General features: G+C 47.3%; 1 protein-coding gene across 1 annotated transcript in view; it reads right to left on the bottom strand.

The window, feature by feature from the left end:
* The window catches only part of LOC115323931, an 85,126-nt gene extending 59,905 nt beyond the window's left edge, over positions 1-25,221 (bottom strand). Inside the window, exons 1-4 of the mRNA XM_040210376.1 lie at positions 25,089-25,221; positions 19,200-19,312; positions 15,028-15,102; positions 14,826-14,971 (exon numbers count right to left, since the gene is read on the bottom strand). Of these exons, the coding sequence (XP_040066310.1) occupies positions 14,826-14,971; positions 15,028-15,102; positions 19,200-19,312; positions 25,089-25,221 (467 nt within the window). The remainder of the gene's footprint in view (positions 1-14,825; positions 14,972-15,027; positions 15,103-19,199; positions 19,313-25,088) is intronic.
* Positions 25,222-25,665: the final 444 nt, after the last annotated feature.

Below are 25,665 nucleotides of genomic sequence, written 5' to 3' on the forward strand. Positions count from 1 at the left end.
ACTTCACACAATTCACCTTTGAAATGAACCCAACACACCTGAGGTCTTGTCACTGGTACTTAAAAACCTAGAATGTAGCCTAAACACATTATTTGTGCACTTAGTACTTTTCTAGATTTAATTGTATATATTTGTTAGATTTAATCTTGTAAATAGCTTCTGGGTTAATTTTATAAACCTGCGCAATCGGTGTTCTTTTGTTTTTTTTTCCACATCCTTATTCTCCATATTCCTGTACTGTGCTGAACATGTGTAATGAGCGTGATTTCTGAACCTGCATGTTTGTTTATAGGGCTGTCTGCACTTTTGTATGCGTCTTACAATTTAAATATTATATTTATTTCAGAGTTGATTTGTTTTTGTTTTTTTCAGTATTCAGCATTTTTGTTTGTAGGAGTTGTTCATAGAGCCATTTAGATAATTCGAAGTATGATAAGTGCTGTTCTGTTAGCTTGTACATTATTTATTCATTTATTTATTTATTTATTTTACCCTTAGGGCACATGGCATTACAGAGGGGAGTGAGAACAGTAGTAAACATAATAAACAATTGGAACAAAATGTACAATACTTAAAGAACAGGGAACATGAAATTGGCAATAGATGTGCAAAAAAGTGTGGTCATTAATTGATGTGAGCGATGCAGGTAAGCAATTCCAGTCTTTGGAAGTCCTTGGAATAAAAGAGTCATAATAAACGTTAGAGTGGCAAAATGTGACACCGACTTTGTGACGATGATCAAGGCGTGCTGAAACAAAGTAGGGGGGGAATGATTAGTTGTGATTTGAGCTGGGGAATATGGTGATCGATTTTATGAAAAAGACAATTACGAGAGACTGTGCGACGATGTGCGAGGCTTTGGAGTGACAAAATGTGATTAATTTCGTTTTACATATTTGACAACGTTTAATTACTGCCTACTACAGTTCTTGGTTCCCCTTGGAGGGCGGTGGACTGTCAACTGAGTTTGTAAATACATGCTTGGAATACCGCAACTCATTTGAATGGTGTTCAATAAAAAATGCATTTCAATGAACGTGCTGTCTCTGTTTTATTGCACTGGTAATTATCGCGAAGCGCATTTGTTACGAACTGTAGCGCGCGCGGCTCGTCTGCTCGACCGGTGCCGCGCTGGCCGCTCGCAGCGGCCAGCGCGACACCGATCGAGCCAACAAACAAAACAAGCCGCGCGCAAAAAAAAAAAAAAAGGGGGATCGGTGGCCGAGTGGTCTAGCGCACACCAGCTCGGAGCACGTGGAGCGAAAGCTCGCGCTGCAGAACCCAGGGATCCTGGGTTCGAGCCCCACCCCTGCCCGTTTCGATCTGGATGAGCATCGTACCGGCGTGCGGTCGTGTATCACTACTGCGTGATGCACGTTAAAGACCCCAGGCTAGCGGCTGTACAGCACTGGCTAAATTTCTCATCTACAGCTGGGAGACTCGTCGCCCCTGTGAGGCAGACCAAGTTCTAGGCTGTATAAACACACACACAACCCAATCTTTTTTTTTTTGGGGGGGGGGGAATTTCAAGGGGGTACAAACGCTGTACAGGCCTGATGATTGCACTCCCTTTTGGCAGCTTTACCTTACATGCCCGCACTACACCGTCTTTGCCTTGAATGCGTCCCGTAATGACCCCGGTCTTCCAGAACAGTTTTTGTACACTATCATCATGAATTATTACTACCTCGCCTATTTTTAGGTTATGAGTACGCTCCACTTTTCGGGAGTGAAAACTGCGGAGCACAAGTAGGTATTCATGCTGCCATCGTTTCCACATGTGCTCCATCACACGCTGTCGGTGAATCCAAAGATTAAGTATTTCTAGCTGAGCCTTTGACTCATCTGAAGCAATCGTTGGAGATAGAATACGACAACCTAACAAAAAATGAGACGGAGTCAATATGTTTGGCTCATTGGAACTGGAGTAAATGAAAGTGATCGGTCGTGAATTCACAACCGCTTCGGTTTCAGACAGTAAGGTGCCCAGCTGTTGCAGATCGAAAGACCCCTTTCCCAATAATTTGCGAAGGCACGTCTTCACAATTCCAATGAGCCTTTCACAGAAACCGCCCCACCATGGCGCTCTTTCTGCGATAAATCTCCACGTTACATGATGACTAGCATAGTAGTTTTTCACTTCATCTTCTCTCAGCAACTGGTGCATTGCAGCTAGTTCTCTTGGGGCCCTTTTAAAAGTTGCAGCGTTATCCGAGTACACGACTCGCGGGGTGCCACGCCTGGCACAGAATCTTCTAAAAGCCATAAGAAAAGAGTCTGCCGTAAGGTCTACAACAAGCTCAAGATGAATGGCTCTAACCACAGCACAAGTGAATAGCACAAAGTACGCTTTCACTACGCTACAGTTTTTCAGAAAAATAGGTCCGGCAAAGTCTACTCCCGTAACTTCGAAGGGACGAGAGCTTAGGACTCGGTCACTTAGAAGGGGAGCCATCGGCGCACTTGCCGCTTTAAGGCGGAACCGGGCACAAAGTAGACACTTTCCGGTAACCCGTTTAACAGCCTGTCGTGCACGGGTGACCCAAAACCTAGCACGCAGTTCAGTTAAGGTGTCACCGACTCCTCCGTGGAGCACCGCTTTGTGAGCATGTAGAACAATCAGTCTAGTCACAGAGTGTTCACCTGGAAGTGGTACGGGGCTTTTCTCGTTGTAGGACAACATCGCGTTTTGAAGGCGGCTCTTAATTCGGACGAGTCCTTCGTCGTCAATAAAGGGATGGAGGTCTCGTATTGGCGAAGTATTTTCTAGGTTTTCTCCTTTCATTAGTTGTGGCATTTCATCTGCAAATGCTTCTCGCTGTACTTGGCGTAACCATACGTTCTCGGCTGCTCGAAGTTCCTGGGCCGTAAGTGTACCTTCACGACGCGTCGTCGGTGAACGGCAGTTGTTTGCGAAACGCTTTATCCAAGCTGTCATCCTTGTCATCTTGGTCCAAGTGTTGTACTTGTCGGGGCTAAATATAGGCTCATTTGCCACGCTGATGAGAACTGGAACATCACTTTTCAATTCCAATATCGTATCATCATCCACGTCTGTAGACTCGACGGCAGCAGTTATCCCAGGCCAGCATTCCTGTGCTCTTGATAGCCATTCAGGTCCTCTCCACCAGAGGTTGTTTGTTAAAAGTTCCTTTGCAGAAACTCCTCGAGTCAAGAGATCCGCTGGATTCTCATTTCCAGGGCAATGGCTCCAGTGAGACGGATCCGTTGCTGTCTGTATTTCTGTCACTCTGTTAGAAACAAACTGTTTCCACTTGGCTGCAGGACTTCGGATCCAACATAGAGTGACAGTTGAGTCGGTTCACAAGTGGTAAATCATGTTACAATGCTTGTTTGCCAGCGTCTCTTTCAGGAACTTCATTAAACGAGCGGCCAGAACTGCCGCAACTAGTTCCAAGCGAGGAAGGGTGATACGTTTGATAGGAGCTACCCGACACTTTGAGAGCAAGTGTTGGACGCTCACATTTCCGGTTGTTTCCTCGATCCTGAGGTAGGCCACTGCACCATAGGCACTCGAACTGGCGTCTGCAAACACGTGAAGTTGGTGGAGTGCAGAGTTATCTAAAAAAGTTCTTCAACCCACTTCTGGGAATCGAAAATGTCTGTAACGCCCTCAATTCTTCACACCATTCGTCCCATTCTTTCTGTAATGCTCTAGGCATGTCTTCTTCCCAGTCGGTGCCGTGTTCCCAAATCCTCTGGAAAAGGATTTTAATCCTGATGAGAAACGGAGACAACCACCCCAAAGGGTCAAACAGTCGCGCTGTCGTCTGAAGAACAAAACGCTTAGTGTTGTCTTTGTCTCCGAGGAACTGCAGCACCGTTTCCACATTAAGGTGAAGCTCGTCGGTGTCGGTATTCCATAAAAGACCGAGGACCTTTCTAGCTGGCGAAGCCGAAGACGTGCGGTGCAACTTCCTTTCCAATGTGTCGTTGAAGCGCCTCGTCGTTTGTGGTCCATTTCTGAAGCGTCATGCCAGCTTCCTCAAGGATGGCTTTAGCTTCTCTGTAGACACGAAATGCCTCGTTTGAAGTCGAAACTCCCGTGACTAGATCGTCCACATAAAAGTTCTCGCAGAGTAGCCTAGTTGTGTTTTGAAAAGCTACTTCCATACGCTTGAAATGATGCTGTAATGTAGCAGTCAGTAGAAATGGACTTGCCGTCGTTCCAAAAGGTACGCGAGTCATTCGATACTCTTCCACTTTAGGCAGGCGATGGCCTGTCTTTGGCATCTGCTCAAACCACAGGAATCGTAGAGCGTCTCTGTCGGTTCCTCTAATAGATATCTGAAGAAAAGCCTTTTGAATATCTGCTGTGAGACCTATCTTGTGCAGCCTGAAGTTCACGAGCGTCTTCACCATGTCATTGGTCAAATTCGGCCCTTTCTCCAGATGATGATTCAGTGAAGCTACCTCAAGTGCATGGGATGAGGCGTCAAAGACGACTCGCAGTCTTGTCGTTGTTGATGATTCTCGTACCACAGGCTTATGAGGCATGTAGTAACACTTGTCAGGTATGCTTTGGCCGTAAGTTATATTCTCTGCATGTCCATCCACTTCCTATTGCCGGACAGCTGCGTCATACTGCTGGATCATCTCGGTATCTGTGATGAGCCGTCGAACCAAGCTGTGTAGCCGCTCAGATGTCACGGGTCCTTGGAAGGTCCAACCGAGCTTTGTGTTTATAGCCGCCAGGCACTTGTCCTCGCCATGCAAACAGACTTCGTTCAGGAGGAATTTCCATATCTGGTCTGCTCCCACAAGTAAGCTGATTCCAGCTTCTCCTTTGAGTCCAGGGAATAACAGAAAGTCAGCAATATACCGTCCTTCCTTGTTCAGCCCATGGACAAAAGAGTGTGCAGCGGGAGCTTCAATTAATTCCTCGCAGATAAATGGAACTTCAATTGCTTCGATTTCGTGTTGAAAATGGCTGAACTGGCTCATCACGGCGACTTGTACTAAGTTGTATTTCCTTCGTGGTGCTCCGTTAGATCCTCCAAAAGCTTTGATCGACAAGTCAACTGTTTTTTCCGTGCGTAATCCCAATTTCCTCGACACGTCTTCTCTTATGAAAGTTGTCGAAGACTCCTCTGATGTAGCACGACTGGCTTTCGTTCAACAACCAGGCTCTAAATGTCTGTAAGAGCACCTGTTTATCCACTAAGGTCGCGGATGCATCCTTGGTTGCCGCGTGCATGATGGCGCTCTCTTTTTCGCGTGAGCCTTTCTTTGCTTTGTACATCGGATCGCAAACAACAGTAGCGTGCCTGCCCCTGCACTCTGAGCAGCGTACGTTTCGGCGGCAGTCTCTCGCCCGATGTCCAATAGCAGTACACTTAAAGCATCTACTTGCCTTTGCTAGCCGACTTTTCTTCTCCTGCAGATTGATTTCAGAAGAACAGTTCTCGGTGTTGTGCGTTGGCGAAAGGCAAAAAAAAAAACAGTCACTTTGCTGTTTAGCCGCGTCACTATGAAGTACCACCGCTGAAGGTAGATGGCTGCTGTATGAGCTTCGTGTGTCGTCAGGCAGCCTTCGTTTTGTGAGTGCGACGAGCCCAGTTTTCTCGCGGGCTTCCACTTCTATACGCAGATAGCATAAGAGTTGTTCAAGCTCTGCTTCTGACGACTGATTTTCTCTTGTGTTCTCTTGGAAACTCTGTCGTTTATAATAGTCAACAACGATGTGACTTGGGATTGCTTTGGTGAGAACCTCTAATAACATTGCTGCGTACGACAGCTCCGGCAGACCCAGCGCTTTTAGGCCTCGCACGTTAATCTGTACGCTGTCCAGGAGTTCCCTCAGTTCAGTCACGTCACCAGATGACTTGACTGGCTTCAGCGTTCTTAGGTTGGCAAGGTACGTTTGCTGGATAATTTTTACGCTTCCAAATCGGTTTTTCAATATTTCGATTGCGACGCAGTAGGATGCCTCGCTCACCTGGATTCCTGCAATGGCTTTCGCTGCGGGCCCACTCAGCAGAGTCTTCAGGTAGTGGTACCGATCAATGTTGGTCAAATGGTTGTTTTCGTGAACAGTATGGCAAAACATATCCCAAAAGGGCTGCCATTGGGATACGGTTCCGTCAAAACGAGGAAGCTCTAGTTTGGGAAGTCTTGCACCTACCCGCCCTGGACCCCCGTGATCGCCGTGATCATTCTGTTGTGCGCTCGGAGAAAGTGGTAAGTCTTCGTTTTGTTGATCGATTCCTCGAGCCGGTGGGCCTGGAGCTTGGAGCGATTCAATGTGATGGCGGAGCAGCGCCAAGCTTGCAGCTGCGTTGTCCTCGTATTCGCTTACTAAAGCGAAATCCTCTGCAGTCTGTTCGTCCGTGAGGAAGGCCTCTAGTTGCTCGTTGAGCTTCTGCAGGCCGTCATTGCAAGTCTTCAGTCTATCGTGCAAAACCCGCAGAGCAGAAAGGCTGAGCTGGTTGGAGTCGATGAGTTGTCTTGCTTCGGTTCGTAGACGTGTATGCAGAGCCCGCTGGGTGGTTCGTTTGCTTTTCACGCGTTCCATGTCGTTAAAGGAGCTGTGCAACGATATTCAGTTGGAATGTTTTTCACTACACACGAGCGTACTGGCACTAGTAGGAGTCAAGGATACTCGCACGCAACTCCGCTGGCCAAGAAACTCCTTTGCTGCGGTCTAATTTCACGGAAAAAAGCGATCATTTTCATTCAATCTCTCCTTTGCAAAATTTCATGACGTAACGTGGGGATCGCAGTACACCCATATGACGATATTTGAATGCTGTTCATAGACTGGACCCGAGCATTGCGTGGGCACTCGATTTGGGCTCGTGATAATTACTAGCTCGAGAAGCATTCGGGCAGTAGCCCGTGTCCAATCGCTGCAACGACGACAACAGCCGAGCCATAACAATATCTGGAACTCAGCGCGTGCCCTCTGCTTTGCCAACCCCAGCGCGTGGCTATGATCTACATTGGCGGCATATAATCGGCTCCAGATCACGTGGCCGCTTGTTCTGGCTGCGAGTTGAGGGGGTGAACCTGCTCGGTTTTTCTTTAATTTTTTTCGGGGACTTCTATTGCGTGTGATGAAAAACGAACGCGTGTTTCATAGGTCATTAATGTCAGGGATCCGTTTTAAGCGGTATTTGCGCAAAGTACAAAAATTGTTGCATCGCCCCTTTAATATTGACGATCTTTCCTCTCGGTTGGGTCAGTAAGGTAGCAGAGTCCCGGGTTTCGGCACCAATATTTCTTGAAGTTAGAGGAACGACGTCCACGGTGTAAATTGGAAAAACGCGTTTACTTAGCAGGATATGTACAACGCTCACCGCTGCCTCGATCGTCTCGATGTTCTCTGTCCTCGCGCTTTTTTTTCGCACTTTCTCGTCTTCGGTCCTTTGTTGCGCGCACATTCCTCCTCCTCGTTTTCAATATTTAACAACACCCCCCCCGAGGTCACGTGACCACCCCCAGGGTCACGTGACCCCTCGCCGAGGTCACGTGACCTCCCCGATGACGCCATCATCACTCATGACGTCACCAGCATCCGCATTGTCATCATCACTGATGACGTCATCAGTGACGTCACTGATGACCGCACCGGCATCCGCAGCGTCATCGTCATCACTGATGACGTCATCAGTGACGTCACTGATGACCTCACCGGCATCCGCATTGTCATCGTAATCATCACTGATGACGTCATCAGTGACGTCACTGGTGATGTCACCGGCATCCGCATCGTCATCGTCATCATCACTGATGACGTCATCAGTGACGTCACTGGTGACGTCACCGGCATCCGTATTGTCATCGTCATCATCACGGATGACGTCATCAGTGACGTCAGTGATGACGTCACCGACATCCGCATCGTCATCGTCATCATCGCTGATGACGTCATCGGAGTCCGCATCGTTATCGTCACTGATGACGTCATCAGTGACGTCACTGATGACATCATCAGCATCGTCACGTGACGCCCCCCCCCCCAGGTCACTTCCCCCCCCCCCAGTACCCTTCCCTCCTCCTCCTCAAGGGCTGCGCTGTAATTCGGTGTTACAGGGAGTTGTAAACGGCTTTCAGTTTTAGAGCGCAGCTCTTAGGGGGCCGTTCCCGGCTTGAGCGGCGTCGGCGTAACCAAGGTCATCCCAAGGTCACGTGGCCCCCAAGGTCACGTGACACCCAGTCACGTGACCCCCTGAAGTCGCGTGACCCCCCGAGGTCACGTGACCCCCCCCCCCCAGGTCAAGTGACCCCCCCGGTCACGTGACCAGCCCCAGGGGCACGTGACCCCTGCCGAGGTCACGTGACCTCCCCGATGACATCGTCACTGATGACGTCACCGGCATCCGCATCGTCATCGTCATCATCACTGATGACGTCATCAGTGACGTCACTGATGACGTCATTAGTGATGATGACGATGACGATGCGGATGCCGGTGACGTAACTGATGACGTCATCAGTGGTGATGACGATGACGATGCGGATGCCGGTGACGTCATCAGTGACGTCATCAGTGATGATGACGATGACGATGCGGATGCCGGTGAGGTCATCAGTGACGTCACTGATGACGTCATCAGTGATGACGACGATGACGATGCGGATGCCGGTGACGTCATCAGTGACGATGACGTCATCGGGGAGGTCACGTGACCTCGGCGGGGGTCACGTGACCTGGGGGTGTCACGTGACTTCGGGGGGGGGGGGGGGCATCCGCATCGTCATCGTCATCATCACAGATGACGTCATCACTGACGTCACTGATGACGTCACCGACATCCGCATCGTCATCGTCATCATCGCTGATGACGTCATCGGAGTCCGCATCGTCATCGTCACTGATAACGTCATCAGTGACGTCACTGATGACATCATCGGCATGGTCACGTGACCCCCCAGGTCACTTCACCCCCCAGTACCCTTCCCTCCTCCTCCTCAAGAGCTGCGCTCTAATTCGGTGTTACAGGGAGTTGTAAACGGCTTTCACTTTTTTTTTCAAACATGTCTCGCACGTTTCTTTTTATTTTTTATAAGCATTATTGAGGTGAGTTTGCATCAACGGCAACGAAGGCTGCCTGTAACTGGTGACGAAACAAGCATGTCTGGCTGGATTCGTCAGTTAGAAGGCATAAATGCTACACGGACAATAAAGTTGGTCATTTTAACGGCGGTTTTCGGCTGTTCAAGTCAGTAGAAGGGAGGCAATGAAAGCTGCTTCCGTTCTACTGATGCGCGCACAAGCGGACAACGAGATGTTTTTTGCAACCTCCAGGCAGACGGGGGGAAAGTTCCTCCCCCCGATTCTGCTTCTTTTGCGTACCACCGTTCTAGCCTTCCCTTTTTGATTTTCGTGCTTAACCGATCCCGATCGTGCACGTCGCTGCTAGAGGACGCATGGCTTGAACTACTCTTTACTATGAGATTGAAGCCTTGTGCCGTTCAAAATACCTTCCGTGAAATAACATTGCTGCAAAAAAATTGATACCGTGGTAACATTTATAATGCTTAAATGATCATCGAGAAAAAATCCTACCTTCAAAATGACGAGTATAAAAGGCGGAAGCGTGTACGGAGTCAGTGAGGGGGCTAGTGTGCGTCCATGGTCATATTTGTATGTGTTGCGTATATATATGTTCTCGCTGTATGTGAACTGTACTATACAGTATGTAATGGCAAGCGAAGTCTACGTGTGCAGAAAAATTCACAGGGTCTCTTATGTTATCACTAAGATGATTTGAAGGCGAAAGCCCAAGCGCCGGTGCATTAAAGACAGACACCCCATGGTTTACCTCATTCATTTTGATACCTTTTAATTCGCGTTGTCATTCTTCTTAATTTGATTTCCTCTAATTCACCTGACTTGTCACGTGAACGTGATACAGAATCTCCGAAGACTTCGCGCTTTCTGACAACACACGCTTGGCGCCGTTTCATTGGCTCACTCGGATATGTGGGTCTTCTGTGGTCCCGGTGGTAGCGAACCTTCGAAGATAGCGCGCTCTCTGACGACGCACTTTTGACGCTGTTTCATTGGTACCTTTCGTTTTGGTAGCTTTCGTGTCGCAGACTCGTTTTCTGAAGGTCGACTGAATTATGAGACATATAAAGCTTTCGCCTTCATAAAGATGTAAGTCGCAATCGTCTAAGCCGAGCGCCACCTAGACTAGACGTTCGGAATTACTCTGCCTGTGCCTCCCACCTCGTGGCTAGAGATTAGACCTTCTTTTTACGCATCATGATAATTTTTGGGCCGTGCAATGTGCCAAGTAGGCTGCCTTGAATCAGCTTTTTTGAGAACGACTTTTGGTTTCGCGAATGATTTACCAGTCTTCTCTGGCGTGCGGTGCTAACAAAATAAATGTGTCGTAGGGAATCGCAAAAAGTTAAGACACGACGTGCCCGCGAGGGCTGGGTTTCGACTGTCTACGTCGAACATGGCAGCATTGAAAACGAGAAGTCTGGGTGACTGTGCTTAAAATGGATTTATTTGTCTATGCGAGAAGGCAGCTTCGACAATAAACACAGTCCGTGAAAAGCTCGTGCTATGTTTTCATATGCTACAGCTTTCCTCCGAAAGCAGAGACTTGCTTGGATGTGTGCGAAGGAATTTACTGCCTTTCTTGCGATAGCTGCTGAGCAGTGTCGGATGGCTGCCAGTGGTGCGAGGTATTTGCCTTTCTGAAAACTATACTAGTTGTTATCGGTTGAATCGAGGCAGCGTTCGGAGTAAAGACCGATGATATCCATAGCATTCTGGCATCCTGGTTAAGCCTTACTGAGCTCGATTCACTCGATTCAAAACCGCCATATTGCTACTCAGAAGAGGGAGGAACTTTCTCCTCCGTTTATGCGGACGACCGCTGCTCCGTTTCTAAAGGAACATAGTGGACAGTACCGTTCCAAATGTTCCTTTAGAAATGGTATATATATATATACAAACCCCTCCTTTCAAGAATGCAATATTTATAGTGTTTTTGCAACACCGGGGCGATATTGTACGGATTAAGTAGCAACGCTAAGGAGCATGAATTTGTTTTGAATGCTAGAAACTCCTTCAAAAATTACCCCTTTTAAAATAAATCTAAAAATATTGCAAAGAGGCATGCGCAAAAAACATCAACAAGCTGACAAGTCTATAACTGACATAGTACACACTTCCAAGAGACTCCTTCAATTAATAGACTTGCCATTTGATGGTGTTTTTTGCACACGTCACTTTGCAGTATTTTCAGATCGATTGCAAGAGGGGGTAACGTTTAACGAAGTCTATACCATCACTGCCATATATTGCATAATTTATTATTTCTTCAATAGGCCACCCTTTAACATCCTACCAATATTTTCACCCCAAGCTTCTACCACCTAGACGCGCCTTTACAAAATTCATGGTGCAATATGTTGAGACACCGATTTTTCCGGAATATCTAAGTTAGTTTCAAAGCACTAGAGCACACAGTCTACATTTTCTTAAAAGCTGAAATGTTCTCAACTTGGTATTCACGCTTACGTTTAAGTTAAAGCAAGGATTCGATTTGTGTGCTGCTTCGTGCTTTTTATGCAACATGAAGAGAAAAAATTAAGTTTCCTCCCATTTGAAAATAACACCTCAGCCTTGATGTGTTATGGGACTCTCTCAGTGCTTCAAATACCCTCAGCCCATCAAACCCATCAGTACTACAAACATCTTCAGCCAGTCATAACTCCGAACCCCTTCAGCCTGTCAGATCTTTACACATACAAATGGTTTTGAACCATAGACAAAAATGCATTTAAACACGTTATTGGAAATTTATTTCTGACATTGATGTTTAAGTGCATTTTATAACTCAAAAATACCATAAGAACCAACATTTTCTCAAACCCGGGCACAAGCAGCTGTAGACGAAAGCGATCATACCACATAGAGACAACCAGGTTCTTTGTCGCTAAAATATCTTTCAAGGTTTTCACAATGCCTCTGGGTAAATTTTTGGGGTGCGCATTAGTTCAACTAATAAAATTGAGCAGGTGTACCACACTGACACATGCACACTGTCACTAGCACGTTTAGACAAAACCACGAACGCGCAACTAACATCCACCGCCGTCGAGAAATTCTGAGCATAGCCACAGTGTCGCCTCCGGCGTCTTTTTCGCTCACTAGATGCCTCGGCAGCCGGACGGAAAAAGAGGCGGAAGAAACAGGGCACTGAGGTGCCTTCTTGATCTGCACACCCAGCTGCTATAGAAGATAGATTACACGCATGGGACGGGAAGGCGACACTGAGTGACCGTTCGTTGTGGTGCATTTAGTTTGCGCTCGTTGACGGAGAGAAAACAGGATGAGAAGCTTCTGACGATGGCTGTATTTGCACTGACTAAAACTGGGTTTTCTTCAAAGAAACAGCAAAAAGCCCCCTCCCGTTTTCTCTCTCTTCCTCTTGAGTGTCGAAAAAGGGTACGTGGGGACGCGTCCTTGACCGTACCTAGTCGAGCCCGTGAAAAAGATACATGGAACACACAGACAGTGCAATGGAGCCGCGAAGGCCACAACAAGATAGACACGGGTGATCCCCTCAATTTCCTAACCCGAAAGCCCGCACGATCCAAAAATGGCCAAGCGGCTTCCCCGACGGATATATCCTGAAGGGTTACGTGATCTCTACTACAGATCGGTTAAAATTATTTTGATGGGTGATGTGGTTCCATGGGGAGGATTGGGACAGACCCCACAAGCCTCTCAAAAAGCTATGCGCGTCTCTTAAACATTTTAGGAATTCTGAAAGGGTACATCAGGCCCTTAATACCACTGATCTCAACTAGAGGGGGCTGGATGGCGCATTGAGCCAGAGCCGTTTATACTGAGAGAGTTTGGCCTTCTTAAGGAGATTTTGACAGTCTGACAACCACAGCAGCGTAGTCTGACAACCGGGGGATGACTACTTCCGTCCGCCATATTGTGGATCTGACTCATAGGAACTCTACGCGATTTCACAGGAATGAACAAGACAAAGAAGTAACGCCATATTGTGTTATCGCGAAATCCGCTTGTTCTAGCGGCCAACAAGCTCCGCCCATCGGCCAAACTCTCTCAGTATAAACGGCTCTGCATTGAGCAAACAGGTATGAAGCCACCGGAAGTGAGCGGCTTGTCCCGGAAGTGAGCGCTTGGCAGGCTTTGTAACCCTTACGAGTAATGGTTCGAAAAGCGTTGAAGGCGCTGGATTTTCGCTTGTTCCCTCAAGAGAGCCTGCTTGTTGCGCAGTAAGAGTGCACCCGAACCCGAGAAGTATCATGGGAAGCCATTCAATGTAAACATTTTTAGATTCTATTTGATCAAGTTGTGAATATGTCCCAAGTTCAAATGTCTCATTTTCGGGATTTAATCCAGAACGAGACTATTAATACCTAATCAAATACACAAAAAAGCATGGTCCAAAATATCGACTGAATGCACCAGGAAGCCCAGCGCACGCCCGACTTCCGGGACAAGCATCGAACTTCCGGTGGCTTCACTTGCGCCAGGCTCGGAGAGCAGCTAAGCGCCATCCAGCCCCTTATAGTAGAGATCAGTGCCTAATACCCCTGTTATACCCTTGTTACACGGGCACACTTAACTGCAGTTACGCGAAACCACAATTAGCGCACAATACTTGCCGACAACATTCTGCGGCGATGCAGTCAGAGCTATGGGCGAACGTGCGCTTGAGCATCTTGAGCACACACCAAAGCAGTGCACGCGCTCTCTTCACTTCTTTTGAAATAGCTGTTTGAGGGCATAGTGCGACATCTGTGCTGCCACGTAACCGCAGTTAAAGCTGAGTTAACCGCGGTTAAGTGTGCCCGTGTAATACCGCTGTTACACGGGCACACTTAACCGCGGTTAACTCAGCTTTAACTGCGGTTACGTGGCAGCACAGATGCCGCACTATACCTTCGGACAGCTATTTCAAAAGAAGTGAAGAGAGCGCGTGCACTGCTTTGATGGGTGCTCAAGATGCTCAAGCGCACGTTCGCCCATAGCTCTGACTGCATCGCCGCAGAATGTTGTCGGCAAGTATTGTGCGCTAATTGTGGTTTAGCGTAACTGCAGTTAAGTGTGCCTGTGTAACAAGGGTATAACAGCGGTATTACACGGGCACACTTATAACCTTGTTACACGGGCACACTTGACTGCGGTTACGCTAAGCCACAGTTAGCGCACAATACTTGCCGACAACATTCTGCGGCGATGCAGTCAGAGCTATGGGCGAACGTGCGCGGCAGCATCTTGAGCACCCATCAAAGCAGTGCACGCGCTCTCATCACTTTTTTTGAAATAGCTCTCCGAGGGTATAGTGCGGCATCTGTGCTGCCACGTAACCGCAGTTAAAGCTGAGTTAACCGCGGTTAAGTGTGCCCGTGTAACAGCGGTATTAACCGCGGTTAACTCAGCTTCAACTGCGGTTACGTGGCAGCACAGATGCCGCACTATACCCTCGGACAGCTATTTCAAAAGAAGTGAAGAGAGCGCGTGCACTGCTTTGATGGGTGTTCAAGATGCTCAAGCGCACGTTCGCCCATAGCTCTGACTGCATCGCCGCAGAATGTTGTCGGCAAGTATTGTGCGCTAATTGTGGTTTAGCGTAACCGCAGTTAAGTGTGCCCGTGTAACAAGGGTATTAGAAAACTTTGACAGACATCTCAAACACGTCAAACATTTTTGATGGGTACGTCAGAACATTTCAGAAATCTTGTTGGGCCCCATAGACGTATTTTCAATAGGGTATTTCCGTTGAGACGATAATATGGTATCAGCTCATAAGCTTGCCTTTTAAGACAAGTTTTAAAAAAATCGAGAAACTCACGTGGTTATAAAGATAACGGCACTAATGGGTTGATAAGGGTGCGTTTTATTCCATTTCGTCTCCACTATGGTCGTATGTTTCCTCAGCAGCCTTTTTAGCACTTCAGCATCGAGACTTCCTTCGCCAATCTGAGCTTCCTTGCCGGGCTGGAGAAATTAGATACTATAAATGAAGAAGATATCCACACGCAGAGAAAACTTACATTCCACAGGCTGGCCTTTAGAAAAGTGAACGTTACATGGAGTATATCTCTCCGAGTCTCAAATATATAGTTCATCTGGAAGAAAAATTGTCGAGAGGTGATGAGACGCAGTAGAGTATTTTAGTTTTAAATGTATTTTCAAAACAAGCAAGACACTTTCTAAAAAAAAACAAAGTAGCCTGCTCAAAATTTAAAAAAAACTTTATTTTTACTGTTTTTTTAATCTATCGGCCATCTTGAAGACGCAAATCCGTAATTAACCCAGGGGGTCGGTGGCCGAGCGGGCTAGCGCACACCAGCTCGGAGCACGTGGAGCGAAAGCTCGCGCTGCAGAACCCAGAGATCCTGGGTTCCATCCCCCCACCCCTGCCCGTTTCGATCTGGATGAGCATCGTACCGGCGTGCGGTCGTGTACCACTACTGCGTGGTGCACGTTAAAGACCCCGGGCTAGCGGTTTGCACTGCACTGGCTAAATTGCTCATCTACAGCGAGTGACTCGTCGCAACTTTGAAGCGGCTGACCAACTACACGCTGTATAAAATCCCCACAACCCCAATTATTTAACTGTGTGACCCCCGGCTTAATGTCATTCATGGCAATGCCGGTATTTTTGTGCGCCACGAGCGTCCAGTTCTCCATGTTAAGCGAGTTTCACATGCAGCGATTTTGGCCCTAGAGCGGCGTGATTTCTGCCGTCGTGGCGCTCTGGCCAGCCGCAACGACTGAGCAGCTCGGTTCCACCAGGAACCTTAAACTCGTCAAACACAAAGTTGGGCCGAAGTTGACGGAATGCACCGATTAGACAATCACGACGATGACTTCGTGTTTTTGTCGCCGACGTCATATCGGCGCGCTCCGCGAGCTTTCGGCACCAACTTTGTGTTTGACGAGTTTGGGGTCCCAGGTTGGAAATTTTTCGCCGCGGCGGAGCGGCAGCTCCCGCGCTGGCCGCTCACAGTACGGTGAGCGGCCAGCGCTCACCGTGCTGTGAGCGGTGTTCCGAACGCTTATTTTTATTTTTTGTTCAGAAGTGCGTGAAGGAGTGTTTCCCTGCACCAGCATTTGGTGCGGCTTGAGTTACAGCGGCATTTTGCTTTCGACAATTTCTTCGTATTTCCCCTGTGAGAGCGTGTTGTTCGCATCGGCTACTACAAAGGATGGTATCACCCTAAGCAGAAGGACTTTGAGGCCCCCTAGGTCGGCCTGGCAGAGGTCCCCGCATAAGCAGAACAAGCTCCTATACCTAACCTCTCTAAAGAACGGTGATCTTGATGGTGTGAAAATCACGTTGTGGAAGCACAGTGGAAGCTTTAGCATATCAACCGTAGTAAACGCGTCAGCGTCCTCCGCCAAGTCACATTCAGGACTAAGTAACTCTACAAGCTTGCCATACCCCTGCGAACCGGCGCTGTTTTTAGGAGCTCACGACGTGGCGCCATTCCATCGAAGCTTCAGAGACCACCCCAGGCTCTTCACTTTACACATCACTTCAGAACATAGACCACATCTACACGATTAAATAGGTGCGAAAATTTTGTTTCCACGCCCCTTTAATAGACCGATGTTACTACCATGTACTAGAATCATATATGGGTATATTACTTCCAAATATAATTTAATTATAATTAAAATTACCTTGCTTCAAAAGTAGTTTAACTGCAATTACAATAACTAGTATGTTAAAAGTAATTATTTCAATTGCAAATTACTTTTCAAAGGTAATGCAATCACTTTACAATTACTTACTTCTGAGAGCAACCCGACTTGATCCCTATGCGGAGTGCAAGTTCGTCTGCTTCTAGTACAGGGGTTGCGTTGTGTCAGAACGCCGAGTTCTTATTGGCTGATCGAAAGAGAATAGTGGGTAGATCTCGAGGCGCCTAGCATTGAGGTCTACCCACTATTTATCAAACAGAGCAATGCGGAGCTCTGTGTCATTTTGACGTCACCGCAACTCCTGCGCAACTCCTGCGCATGACAGGAATACGATAATCTCACGAGCCAGTTTCGTTGCATCACAATTTGCCGGCATGCATCGTGGGAATAGTCTTTCTGTACGCGCGAGAACCCCACTGTTGGATTGCGTGAGTGGAGCAGGCAACGGCACGGGCTGTCTGGTGAACTGGCTTTTGCCTCCTGTGAACTAGAGCCAAAAAAGATCGATCTCACCAGACTAGGGTGCCTTTATACACTTTCGCCAAGTTTGTCTTAGGGTGGCGGCACCTCGGCCAATTCTATGCCCAGAATGCACGCGCTTCGATCTTGTTCAGAGCGAGCGCTTAGCCCTGCCCGGTGCTTTGGCGCCATTTTAAGTCCCATTCGGCACGCGCAGGCAGTTTTCAATACAACAATGGGTGTCTTCACCGTATCACCAGACAGTTTAACTACGCCACCTCTGGCGCAAAGCGTCGAGGGAAATAGTCTCTCTGCACGTGCGATAACCACGCTAGAGCTCTGCGCGTGTGGAGCACGAGACGGTACGAGCCCTGGCCACGGTGGCCCTGGCGTGGCGTGCACGGCCGTCATGTTTCTGTGAACTAACGTTATGGCGGTGTCACGCATGCGCCCAACGCTTACCGCTCATTCACACTGCAAGCGGATCCGCGTTCGCAAAGCGGTTGGGAACGCGATTGTATAAAGACTCAGTACAATTGCACGCACATTTGATGTCATTGAGTGCGCGTGCAATTGTACTGGATCTTTATACAACCGCGTTCGCAACCGCTTTGCGAACGCGGATCCGCTTCCAGTGTGAATGAGCGGTTAGTGAGATTGATTTAAAGAGCTACGCTTAGAATATTGACACACCGTTCCCCGATCCGCTAGTGGGCGCCGCCATCTTGGTGATTTGAGCAAAGTAGGCGCACTCTGGATCGTCGCAATTCAAAAATGAGACTTCCTCAGCTTTTGACACGGTGGTAGGAAGCCTAGTCGATACCGTTTGCTCTGTCGCGAACTGTTCTAACATATCTGGAGGACGGAAAAACGGTTCCTGAGCTTTCAGATAAAGCTTCAGAAAAGTGGCAATCATGATTTTAACCACCTAAATGCCTGAAATCTCGTTACTGTGAAGCGCAAGTGGCTCTGCTCCCAACTATAGTTATGGCTGCATCACGCATGCGTGAAACGCTTTGTGAAATCGGTTTATTGAGGCAAGGTTGAGCAAAATAACGCAAAATTTGCACAAGAACCGAGTTACAAAAGAGACCTAAAAACGATTTTCGTAAAACTCAAATGCCGAGGATGCCCTATATGGTGTATGAATCGCATCGATTTGGTCTTCACTTCAGAAAGTGAGGCGTTTCGTTATTTGTAAAAACGGATAAGTTTAGTTGTACCTTGTCCAATATTTTTGACACGAGCAACATAAAGTGTTTTTAAACGCCAATGTCAGACGTTTTAATATTTTCATCTATACTTATTTCGCTTGTTAGCCATATTTCCGCTGCAAGCGAGAAATGCAAGCCGGTCATGCGACGCATTGAAAACCCAGCGCGAGTATCGCAGCACTGGTTCGCCGCTATGACTTAGAAACCCTCTAGCATTGGGGCCCCCTAATTCGAAAACACTTTATTTTCAAATGCGCTCTCACAGTAGTTTCGTAAATGTCTCAAAATGCTGCAGGACTCACTGTAAAATGGTGGCGTCTGAAAGAGCGACCAAGAACAATATCCGAATTATCCTCAACATTGCGCCATAAGGAAGAAGGATATCGCCAACTGATTGTGCTTCCGGGAATACTTGGGCCACAGTTTTGTCATTATTCTTGTATCAAGTGCCTAAATTTTCAACCAAATATTTTGATACCCTCGCTTATCTTGTTAGGTTTTGAGCCTTGCGAAAACTCACAGGAGTGTAACAGATAGAGTTTTAAAGTCACACTTTTATTCTGCGTGATTTATAAATGATTCTTTTTATAATATTTTTAGGAATAAATCTTTATGACTGAAAATAGCTCGACGAATAAATTTTAGAATTATATATTTTAATATTTAATTCTTCATCGCATTATTCACAAAAATAGCGATATTTTAGTCACCAAAATATTAACGAAGAAAGTGAAAAAAAAACGCAGTCAAGCCGGTGAACTAACACATCAGCGACCAAGTCGCAGCATTATTAGAAGGATAGTTTTGCCTTTCTTTGTTTAACGTAATTCAGATCTACTTACCTCTTCCACAAACCCTTTTAAATATTTAGTCTCCCCTTCTACACGTTCCTTGTGTGCTTTATCAAAGAAAAAGTAAAGTTGAAGATGAGCTGAACCTTTAACAGATATTTCACCTGGAAAGCAGAAGAGGGTGTAGCAGAAAATACAAAACCAAGTGACTGTGAATTGAAGTCATTTTGCTCTTTTAAACGACCTTACACATACAAAATTTCCTTCTATTCACAATATTTGGATAAGAAAATCTGGATGGCAAAAACAATTTCGACTCTTATTATGACAATTTTTTAATTTTATTTCATGCTTGCTTCTTACTTTTTAAAAGCTTTTGGTTATGAGTATAATTCAGGGTGAAATCGATAAAATAAAACCCGGTGTTTCGTACCGCATAAATAACCCACGTATTGCAGAGTGCTGAAACCCTGCAAGAAAGTGATGCTAGTGGTGGTAATAAAATGTAAAATGTTGAGCACGTGACCTTAGAGGGATACAGAAATACGAAAAAAAAGACACGCATTTTTTTTTATTGGCAGATGTTTATTTAAGTGTAATTTGCGTCACACTAAAATTTGAGATTGTGAGCGCCCGTAGGATTTCCTTCGGGTGAAAAAATTTTGTCAGTAAAAAATACAATATTGTTTTGCTTCTTGCTGACAAGGGTTTTTCACCGACATAATTGCTACACTTGCTTAAAATCTTAAATTTCACTTTGATAAATATTAGGCTTAAGCGAATACAGCCAAATAAAAAAGTTTTCTTTTTTGTTTCTATCTTTTCATCCCGACAATGTCCAGTGCTCAAGTTTTAGGCTTTTATTAACACCGCTAGCGTTACATTTGCAGAAAGCGTCAGCTTTCTGTGATGTTTAGTTTAATTTTCACGGCCGTAGCCCCAGTTTCATTTTCTCGATCTCCCTCTTTAAAGATTATTTCAAGCTCAAAATAGCAGCTAAATACTACCGTTTAGAAAATGGCAGTTAACTATTTCTGCGTTTTGTAATAATAACTTGTCCTTTTTTATGAGCAAAGCGCTCTTGTATAGTGCTTCGCTAAAGAACAATGTAGTGTACGAGCGAAAATAATATAAAGAAATCGAACCAAGAGATTAACAGAATGTTAAACGCTCGGAATTGTAGGTTTTTTTCTTATACGAGGCCTTGTGCGTTCAGTTGGCATTTTAATCAATGCAATCATTGCAGGTTTTGTGTTTATAAAATGTCTTGGTATTCTATCAGGTATTGGTATCTGTGTCTATATACTGGAAACAGTAGGTTCTCAAAATTTTGAACTTTGTGACGTCATCATAAACGAATAAAAAAGGGCAATCGGTTAAATCCCGATCGGTTGCTACTGCGAGGAACGAAACCCGATTTTGAGGTCATGCGATTAAAACTATTTCAATGATATTTAGATATGTGAATTGTGTTTATGTAAATATTAAGTCACGGAAAGATTTCTTGTCATAGGTCTGTATTTCATTTTGTCTAGCTTATACCCTCGGTTATAAAATAGTTGCATCATTGTTTACGCGCGATACATTTATTAAATATTCCTCCAATATTTTCGTTATCGTTCCACAAATATTAATTATCAATCGGAAAGGATAACTGGATCGTCAACTCAGCGAAAAAAAAAACATAACGGAGAATTTGGTGATTCCGGAAGGCTACTCTCTTAGAAATGAGTGCGAGTCTACTTACCCGCAAAACACTTGAAGAGCCAATTTCTGTGATCTACGAAATCAGCTCAGCAAATGATGAGGCAAAACATCTGCTTTGACCTCACAGCAAATGATGAGGCGGAACACCTGCTTAGTCACAGCGCGTTATAAAGACACAGCGCATCATCGGAGCAGGCTGGTAGACCTTTTTTTCCGCGCGCAAGTGACGCCAACCTTCTATGCCTCCAAAGACGACCCCCGCCGCGGCTACCCATTCACTTGACACTGAAGACGATGATCTTCCAACACTTATCGGCGAGGCGATCGCTGATCATAACCGCTCTCTCAGAGCTGCTCTGCAAGAAGATCGTAACCACATGTTTGAGGTTCTACGCCAAGAGCGGACCAGCATCCCGAAGGGCCTGGTCCAAGCCCTCCAGCAACTGTTCCCCAGAACAGTTGCTGGGGGACTTGCTGGGGAACAGTTGCTGCGGGGCGGCATGCGCTGCTCCACCGGAGCAGCGCATGCCGCCCTGCAGCAGCACGTCCCAAGCTCCATGTACCCTACCTTGGCCCCTGAACAACAACCACCAGCGGGTACACCCTACAGTCCACCCTCGACGGCTACGACGCCGCACCAGCGGCCCAGGCGGCTACGCTCCGCCACCCCTACCCCCCCCCCCCCCGACTCCAGTGGATCACACCGCCCAGGCCTTCACAGGCCCAAGACAGCGGATCTTCACCGTCCAGGATCCCTTTACCCGCTGGGACTTCGGAGAGGCGTTTATACACGTACAAAACGCCAACAGAAGCTCACAGCTCCTGTTCAAACGGGACATCATTCAACTGCAACTTTTGGAGCCCTACCTGGAGGTCTGGGAGATTTATCCACCGCTCACTGCCCAGTTCAAACTCCGAGTCTTCGATCGGGTACGCTTGTCGTATACCACGTCACCACCTCAGGGTGGAATGCCCCCCTTGACGGGTATGTGGACCCCTCAGCGAGCTATCTCCTTGGACCGCCGGCAAGAGGAACCGATCAACCCTCCCGGGCAGCCAGCCCCACCCGACCTCGTCGGAACCCCGGAAGGCCAAGTCGCAAGGACATCCCAAAAAGAGTGCACCCCGCAAAGATGACAAGTGAGTCACTCCTCTTCACCTCGGCATCGCCAAGGCACTCTAGTGCCTTGGCGACGCCGAGACTGCCGATTGATATAGTCCGTCAAAGACTGCCGATTGATATAGAAGGCACATTCCAAAGGTTGTTCCCCAAATCCTCCCGGACAGGAGCTACCCGAGCCCCCATTCAGTAGCGTCATGACCCAACCCAGTGCCTTGACAGTATCGCTGCCGACGACCGCTACTGACAGGCCACCGCCAGGCCGCCCTCTGCTGCAAACCCCCGTGCAGTCCCCTCCCCCAGAGGAACTATTCTTGCCGGGTCCCTCCCCGCAGCAAACGGCACCACTTCCAGAGTGCCAACCGTTAGCCCAGTTTATTCAAGCTGAAGAAACCATCCCTCGCAGCTTAACTCTTGTGCTGACCGAACCCAGGGCCCGATGGGTCCTGGTTCAGGGCCAACCAACGCTCGCGCTACTACAAGACATGGTGTCACCTGACGACATCCTTGTTCAGGGCATGGCTATCGCGTGTCCCCATGTAGCCCACTGCCCCCGTTCAGCCTCAGCCACAGCCCACCGAAGACACAGAGCCCCCCGATTCACGCCAGGTGGCAGCAGAGCGCATCTTGCGCTACCTTGAGGACCGCGAGCCGCCCATCCCCGGTCAAGAGGACGAGCGTAGACCAGCCCAACAAGACAACGAAGAGAACGAGGGCGACGCCTCAGAAATTGACACCCGCAGACAAGCTGCCCGATCATAGGGACCACCCCACCCCCCGGTCCGACCCTCCAAGGACCCCCCAGCAGTAAACTGGCCTTTGAGAGTGTGGAGATCCCTGCCCCGCAGGGTCCCGTGCACCATTACGACACGAACATCGGTGCTTGCCTCGACACCAGCAACGTCGGACTAGGTGTTGCGACCCCCCAGGGTAACTTGGCCATCATCACCCTCCCGGGCTCCAACATCTACGTCAGAGAGGCCCAAGCCTTGGCCATTGCAGCCCTCATCGCTCAGCCAAGCACCATCATCCTGTGCGACAACGCTGCTGTTGTGGTCGCCGTCACCAGAGGACACGGCCGAGCATCGCCGTGGAAGTTGGCAACGGCCATTTCTTTGCTTTTTGTGAATAAAAGGCTCTGGGCACGCTGGGTGCCCACGCACGTCAACCCTGCAGACGCTCCCTCATGACTCACATGCACAAGGCCCCAAGTTTGACCAATGAGGGGGCGCCGCCAGGGGGCACTCTTCTCAGCCTATAACACGGCTGAGGAGAGAGCGTGGGACAATGTCCAAACAGCCACAGGGTAATCATGCGCAGTGACTTCTCAATGTAAGCTTGACGCTTTGCATCGCGCACTGTCATCATGCAAGCTTGGCGCTTTGCATTGCGCAATGCCACAACGCAGATTTCGTTTTTAGGTCCAGACGGATGTTTCGCCTCATCATTCGCTGGGCTGATTTCGTAGATCACAGATATTGGCTCTTTGAATGTTTCGCGGGTAAGTAGACGGGCAGGCATTTTTTAGAGTGTGGCACAGTGGCTCGGTATGGGGCCTTAATCGACTCAATGACTCTTACGCTGTACAAAAAGCCTGTGCGTCTCCTTTTCCACACAACACTTGGAGAGCCAATCACTGCAACTTCAGGAGGCAGCTCAGCGATTGACAATGCCGAAACATATGTTCAGACAAAAAAAAAAAAAAAACGCAGTCTGAGTTATGACATTAAGCATCGAAAAACCTCACGCTTGCTTTGCTTAAAGTCACAACTCAGGATGCGTTTTTTTGTCTAAACATATGTTTCGGCGTCGTCATTCGTTCAGCTGCCTACGTAATTTGCGGTGATTGGTTCTCCGAGCGTTGGTGGGAAAGTAGACGCACTGGCTTTTCTTTTTTTTAGAGTGTATCCAATCCAAACGGGTACGGAATAACTTGTAAAAAATAAAAAGGTTTCATTCAACGGAAAAAAAGATGACTGCGCTCCTGGTCAATGTTTCAAAGCGCCCAGGCGAGATAGAGGACACATGTTGTTGGAATATAAATTTGTTGGGGAAGGCCCTCAGTGACTGAGTACGTTCGATAATATTCTTCTTGTCCTTCCACCCCACAACACCACACTGAATAGTGTTGAGAATCGACTTATGCCGGTGTTACACTTGCACCCTCAACGGCAGTTAACTCAGCTTTAACTATTTCTACGCGTCAACAGAGTTACCGCACTATACTCCCGGATAGCTATCTTAGAAGAAGTGAGAGTGCGCGTACACTACTTTGATATAGGAACTCAAGATGCTCGATGAAGCGCACGTGAGCCCGTAGCTTTGACTGTATAGCCGCAGAATGCTGTCCTTTGGCTCAGCGTAACTCCAGTTAAGTGTGCTTTTGTTACAAGAGTATTAAGAACTGAGGGACATCGGGCGAATCTCAATGTTTTCAGACATCCGTAGTTTCTACAGCAATTGGGAGTTTTCTAAATCCTTTGCGCCATCCCGCAACGATTTCCGCAACCCGCTACGATACCCTGAACTTTACGGTCAAAGCACAGTAGCGGTTTCATCGTTGAGGAGCGCTTAGCGGAGGGGGAAACGCGGTCTACGAAACCTCCGCAATTAATTTTTCTCCATGTTTTAGATTTCATGTTTCTTTTACATCTACATTAATGCCCCTAAATATTTTTATTGGTAATTAAACCTTCAATGTGTTCTTCCTTCAAACATCCCAAGCAGCGCGTATTTTGGCGAAGCACTGGCGAAAGGCTGGCGATGGTCTTTTGGCCGACGGCCAAAGAGTGGCCATTCACCGGCCAATGCTTGGCCGATGGCTGATGGCCAGTGGCTATTGGCCAATGGCTAGAGAAAGACCAGTCATCGGCCAATGGCTGGCCACTGTCTGGCCACTGGCTAAAGGACGAGTTCCCGTCATTGGCCAATGATTGGCCAACTCTGTGCTGCTTGGGACAACCACCTATTTTTCAGGGTTACATTTTGTTTTCATCTTATTATAGCACGAGCCGAGAAAACTCCAACTCAACGGCTCTCTTTTTTTTTTCCAGTTCAGCTAAACAAATATCAGTCACCCAGTAAACAAATTCGCACTTAAAGTAAATACTTACGGGGTTCTATAATCTTTATATGGCTGTTGCTCCTAGCGTCCCCACCTGAATATGCATGAAGTGACATTCCTGAAAAAACGAGGAAGCAAGTGCATCGATTGAAGCATGGCTCTCGTTTGGACGTAAAACTCATGTTTAAAAAAGAGGTGCCAACACATTTTTAACTTCGCAGAAGTAAATTGTGATTTGAAGAAACCTTAATGTTGTCCTCATTCATGCGATTACAGCAATTTACTCCCAAACATTGGCGTCACATCAGTCATGTGCGCGGCTGTCGTCAATGAAGTGATGAGCGCTAGAAACACTTTTCTTTAAAACATTCCACAACACCAGCTAGATCGTCTGACACAATCTATTAGGGACGTTTGTTTTGGGTGCCTAAGAAGGCATAGCATGTACACAAATGCTTCGAAAGGGTCAGACTGAAAACTCTAAAGTGTCTGCAAGATTTTATGCAAATTTATGTCAGTTTAACTATATATTTTATCTACCGGAGCGGATTATTTGGCAAGTAAAACGGCTAATGCAGTCAAATGATAGCATTATTTCTTTTCTTTCTGAATAGGCACACGTTTAA

This window comes from Ixodes scapularis, unplaced genomic scaffold (genome assembly GCF_016920785.2).
Source record: "Ixodes scapularis isolate PalLabHiFi unplaced genomic scaffold, ASM1692078v2 PGA_scaffold4__175_contigs__length_147842914, whole genome shotgun sequence".
NCBI classification, from domain to species: Eukaryota; Metazoa; Arthropoda; class Arachnida; order Ixodida; family Ixodidae; genus Ixodes; species Ixodes scapularis.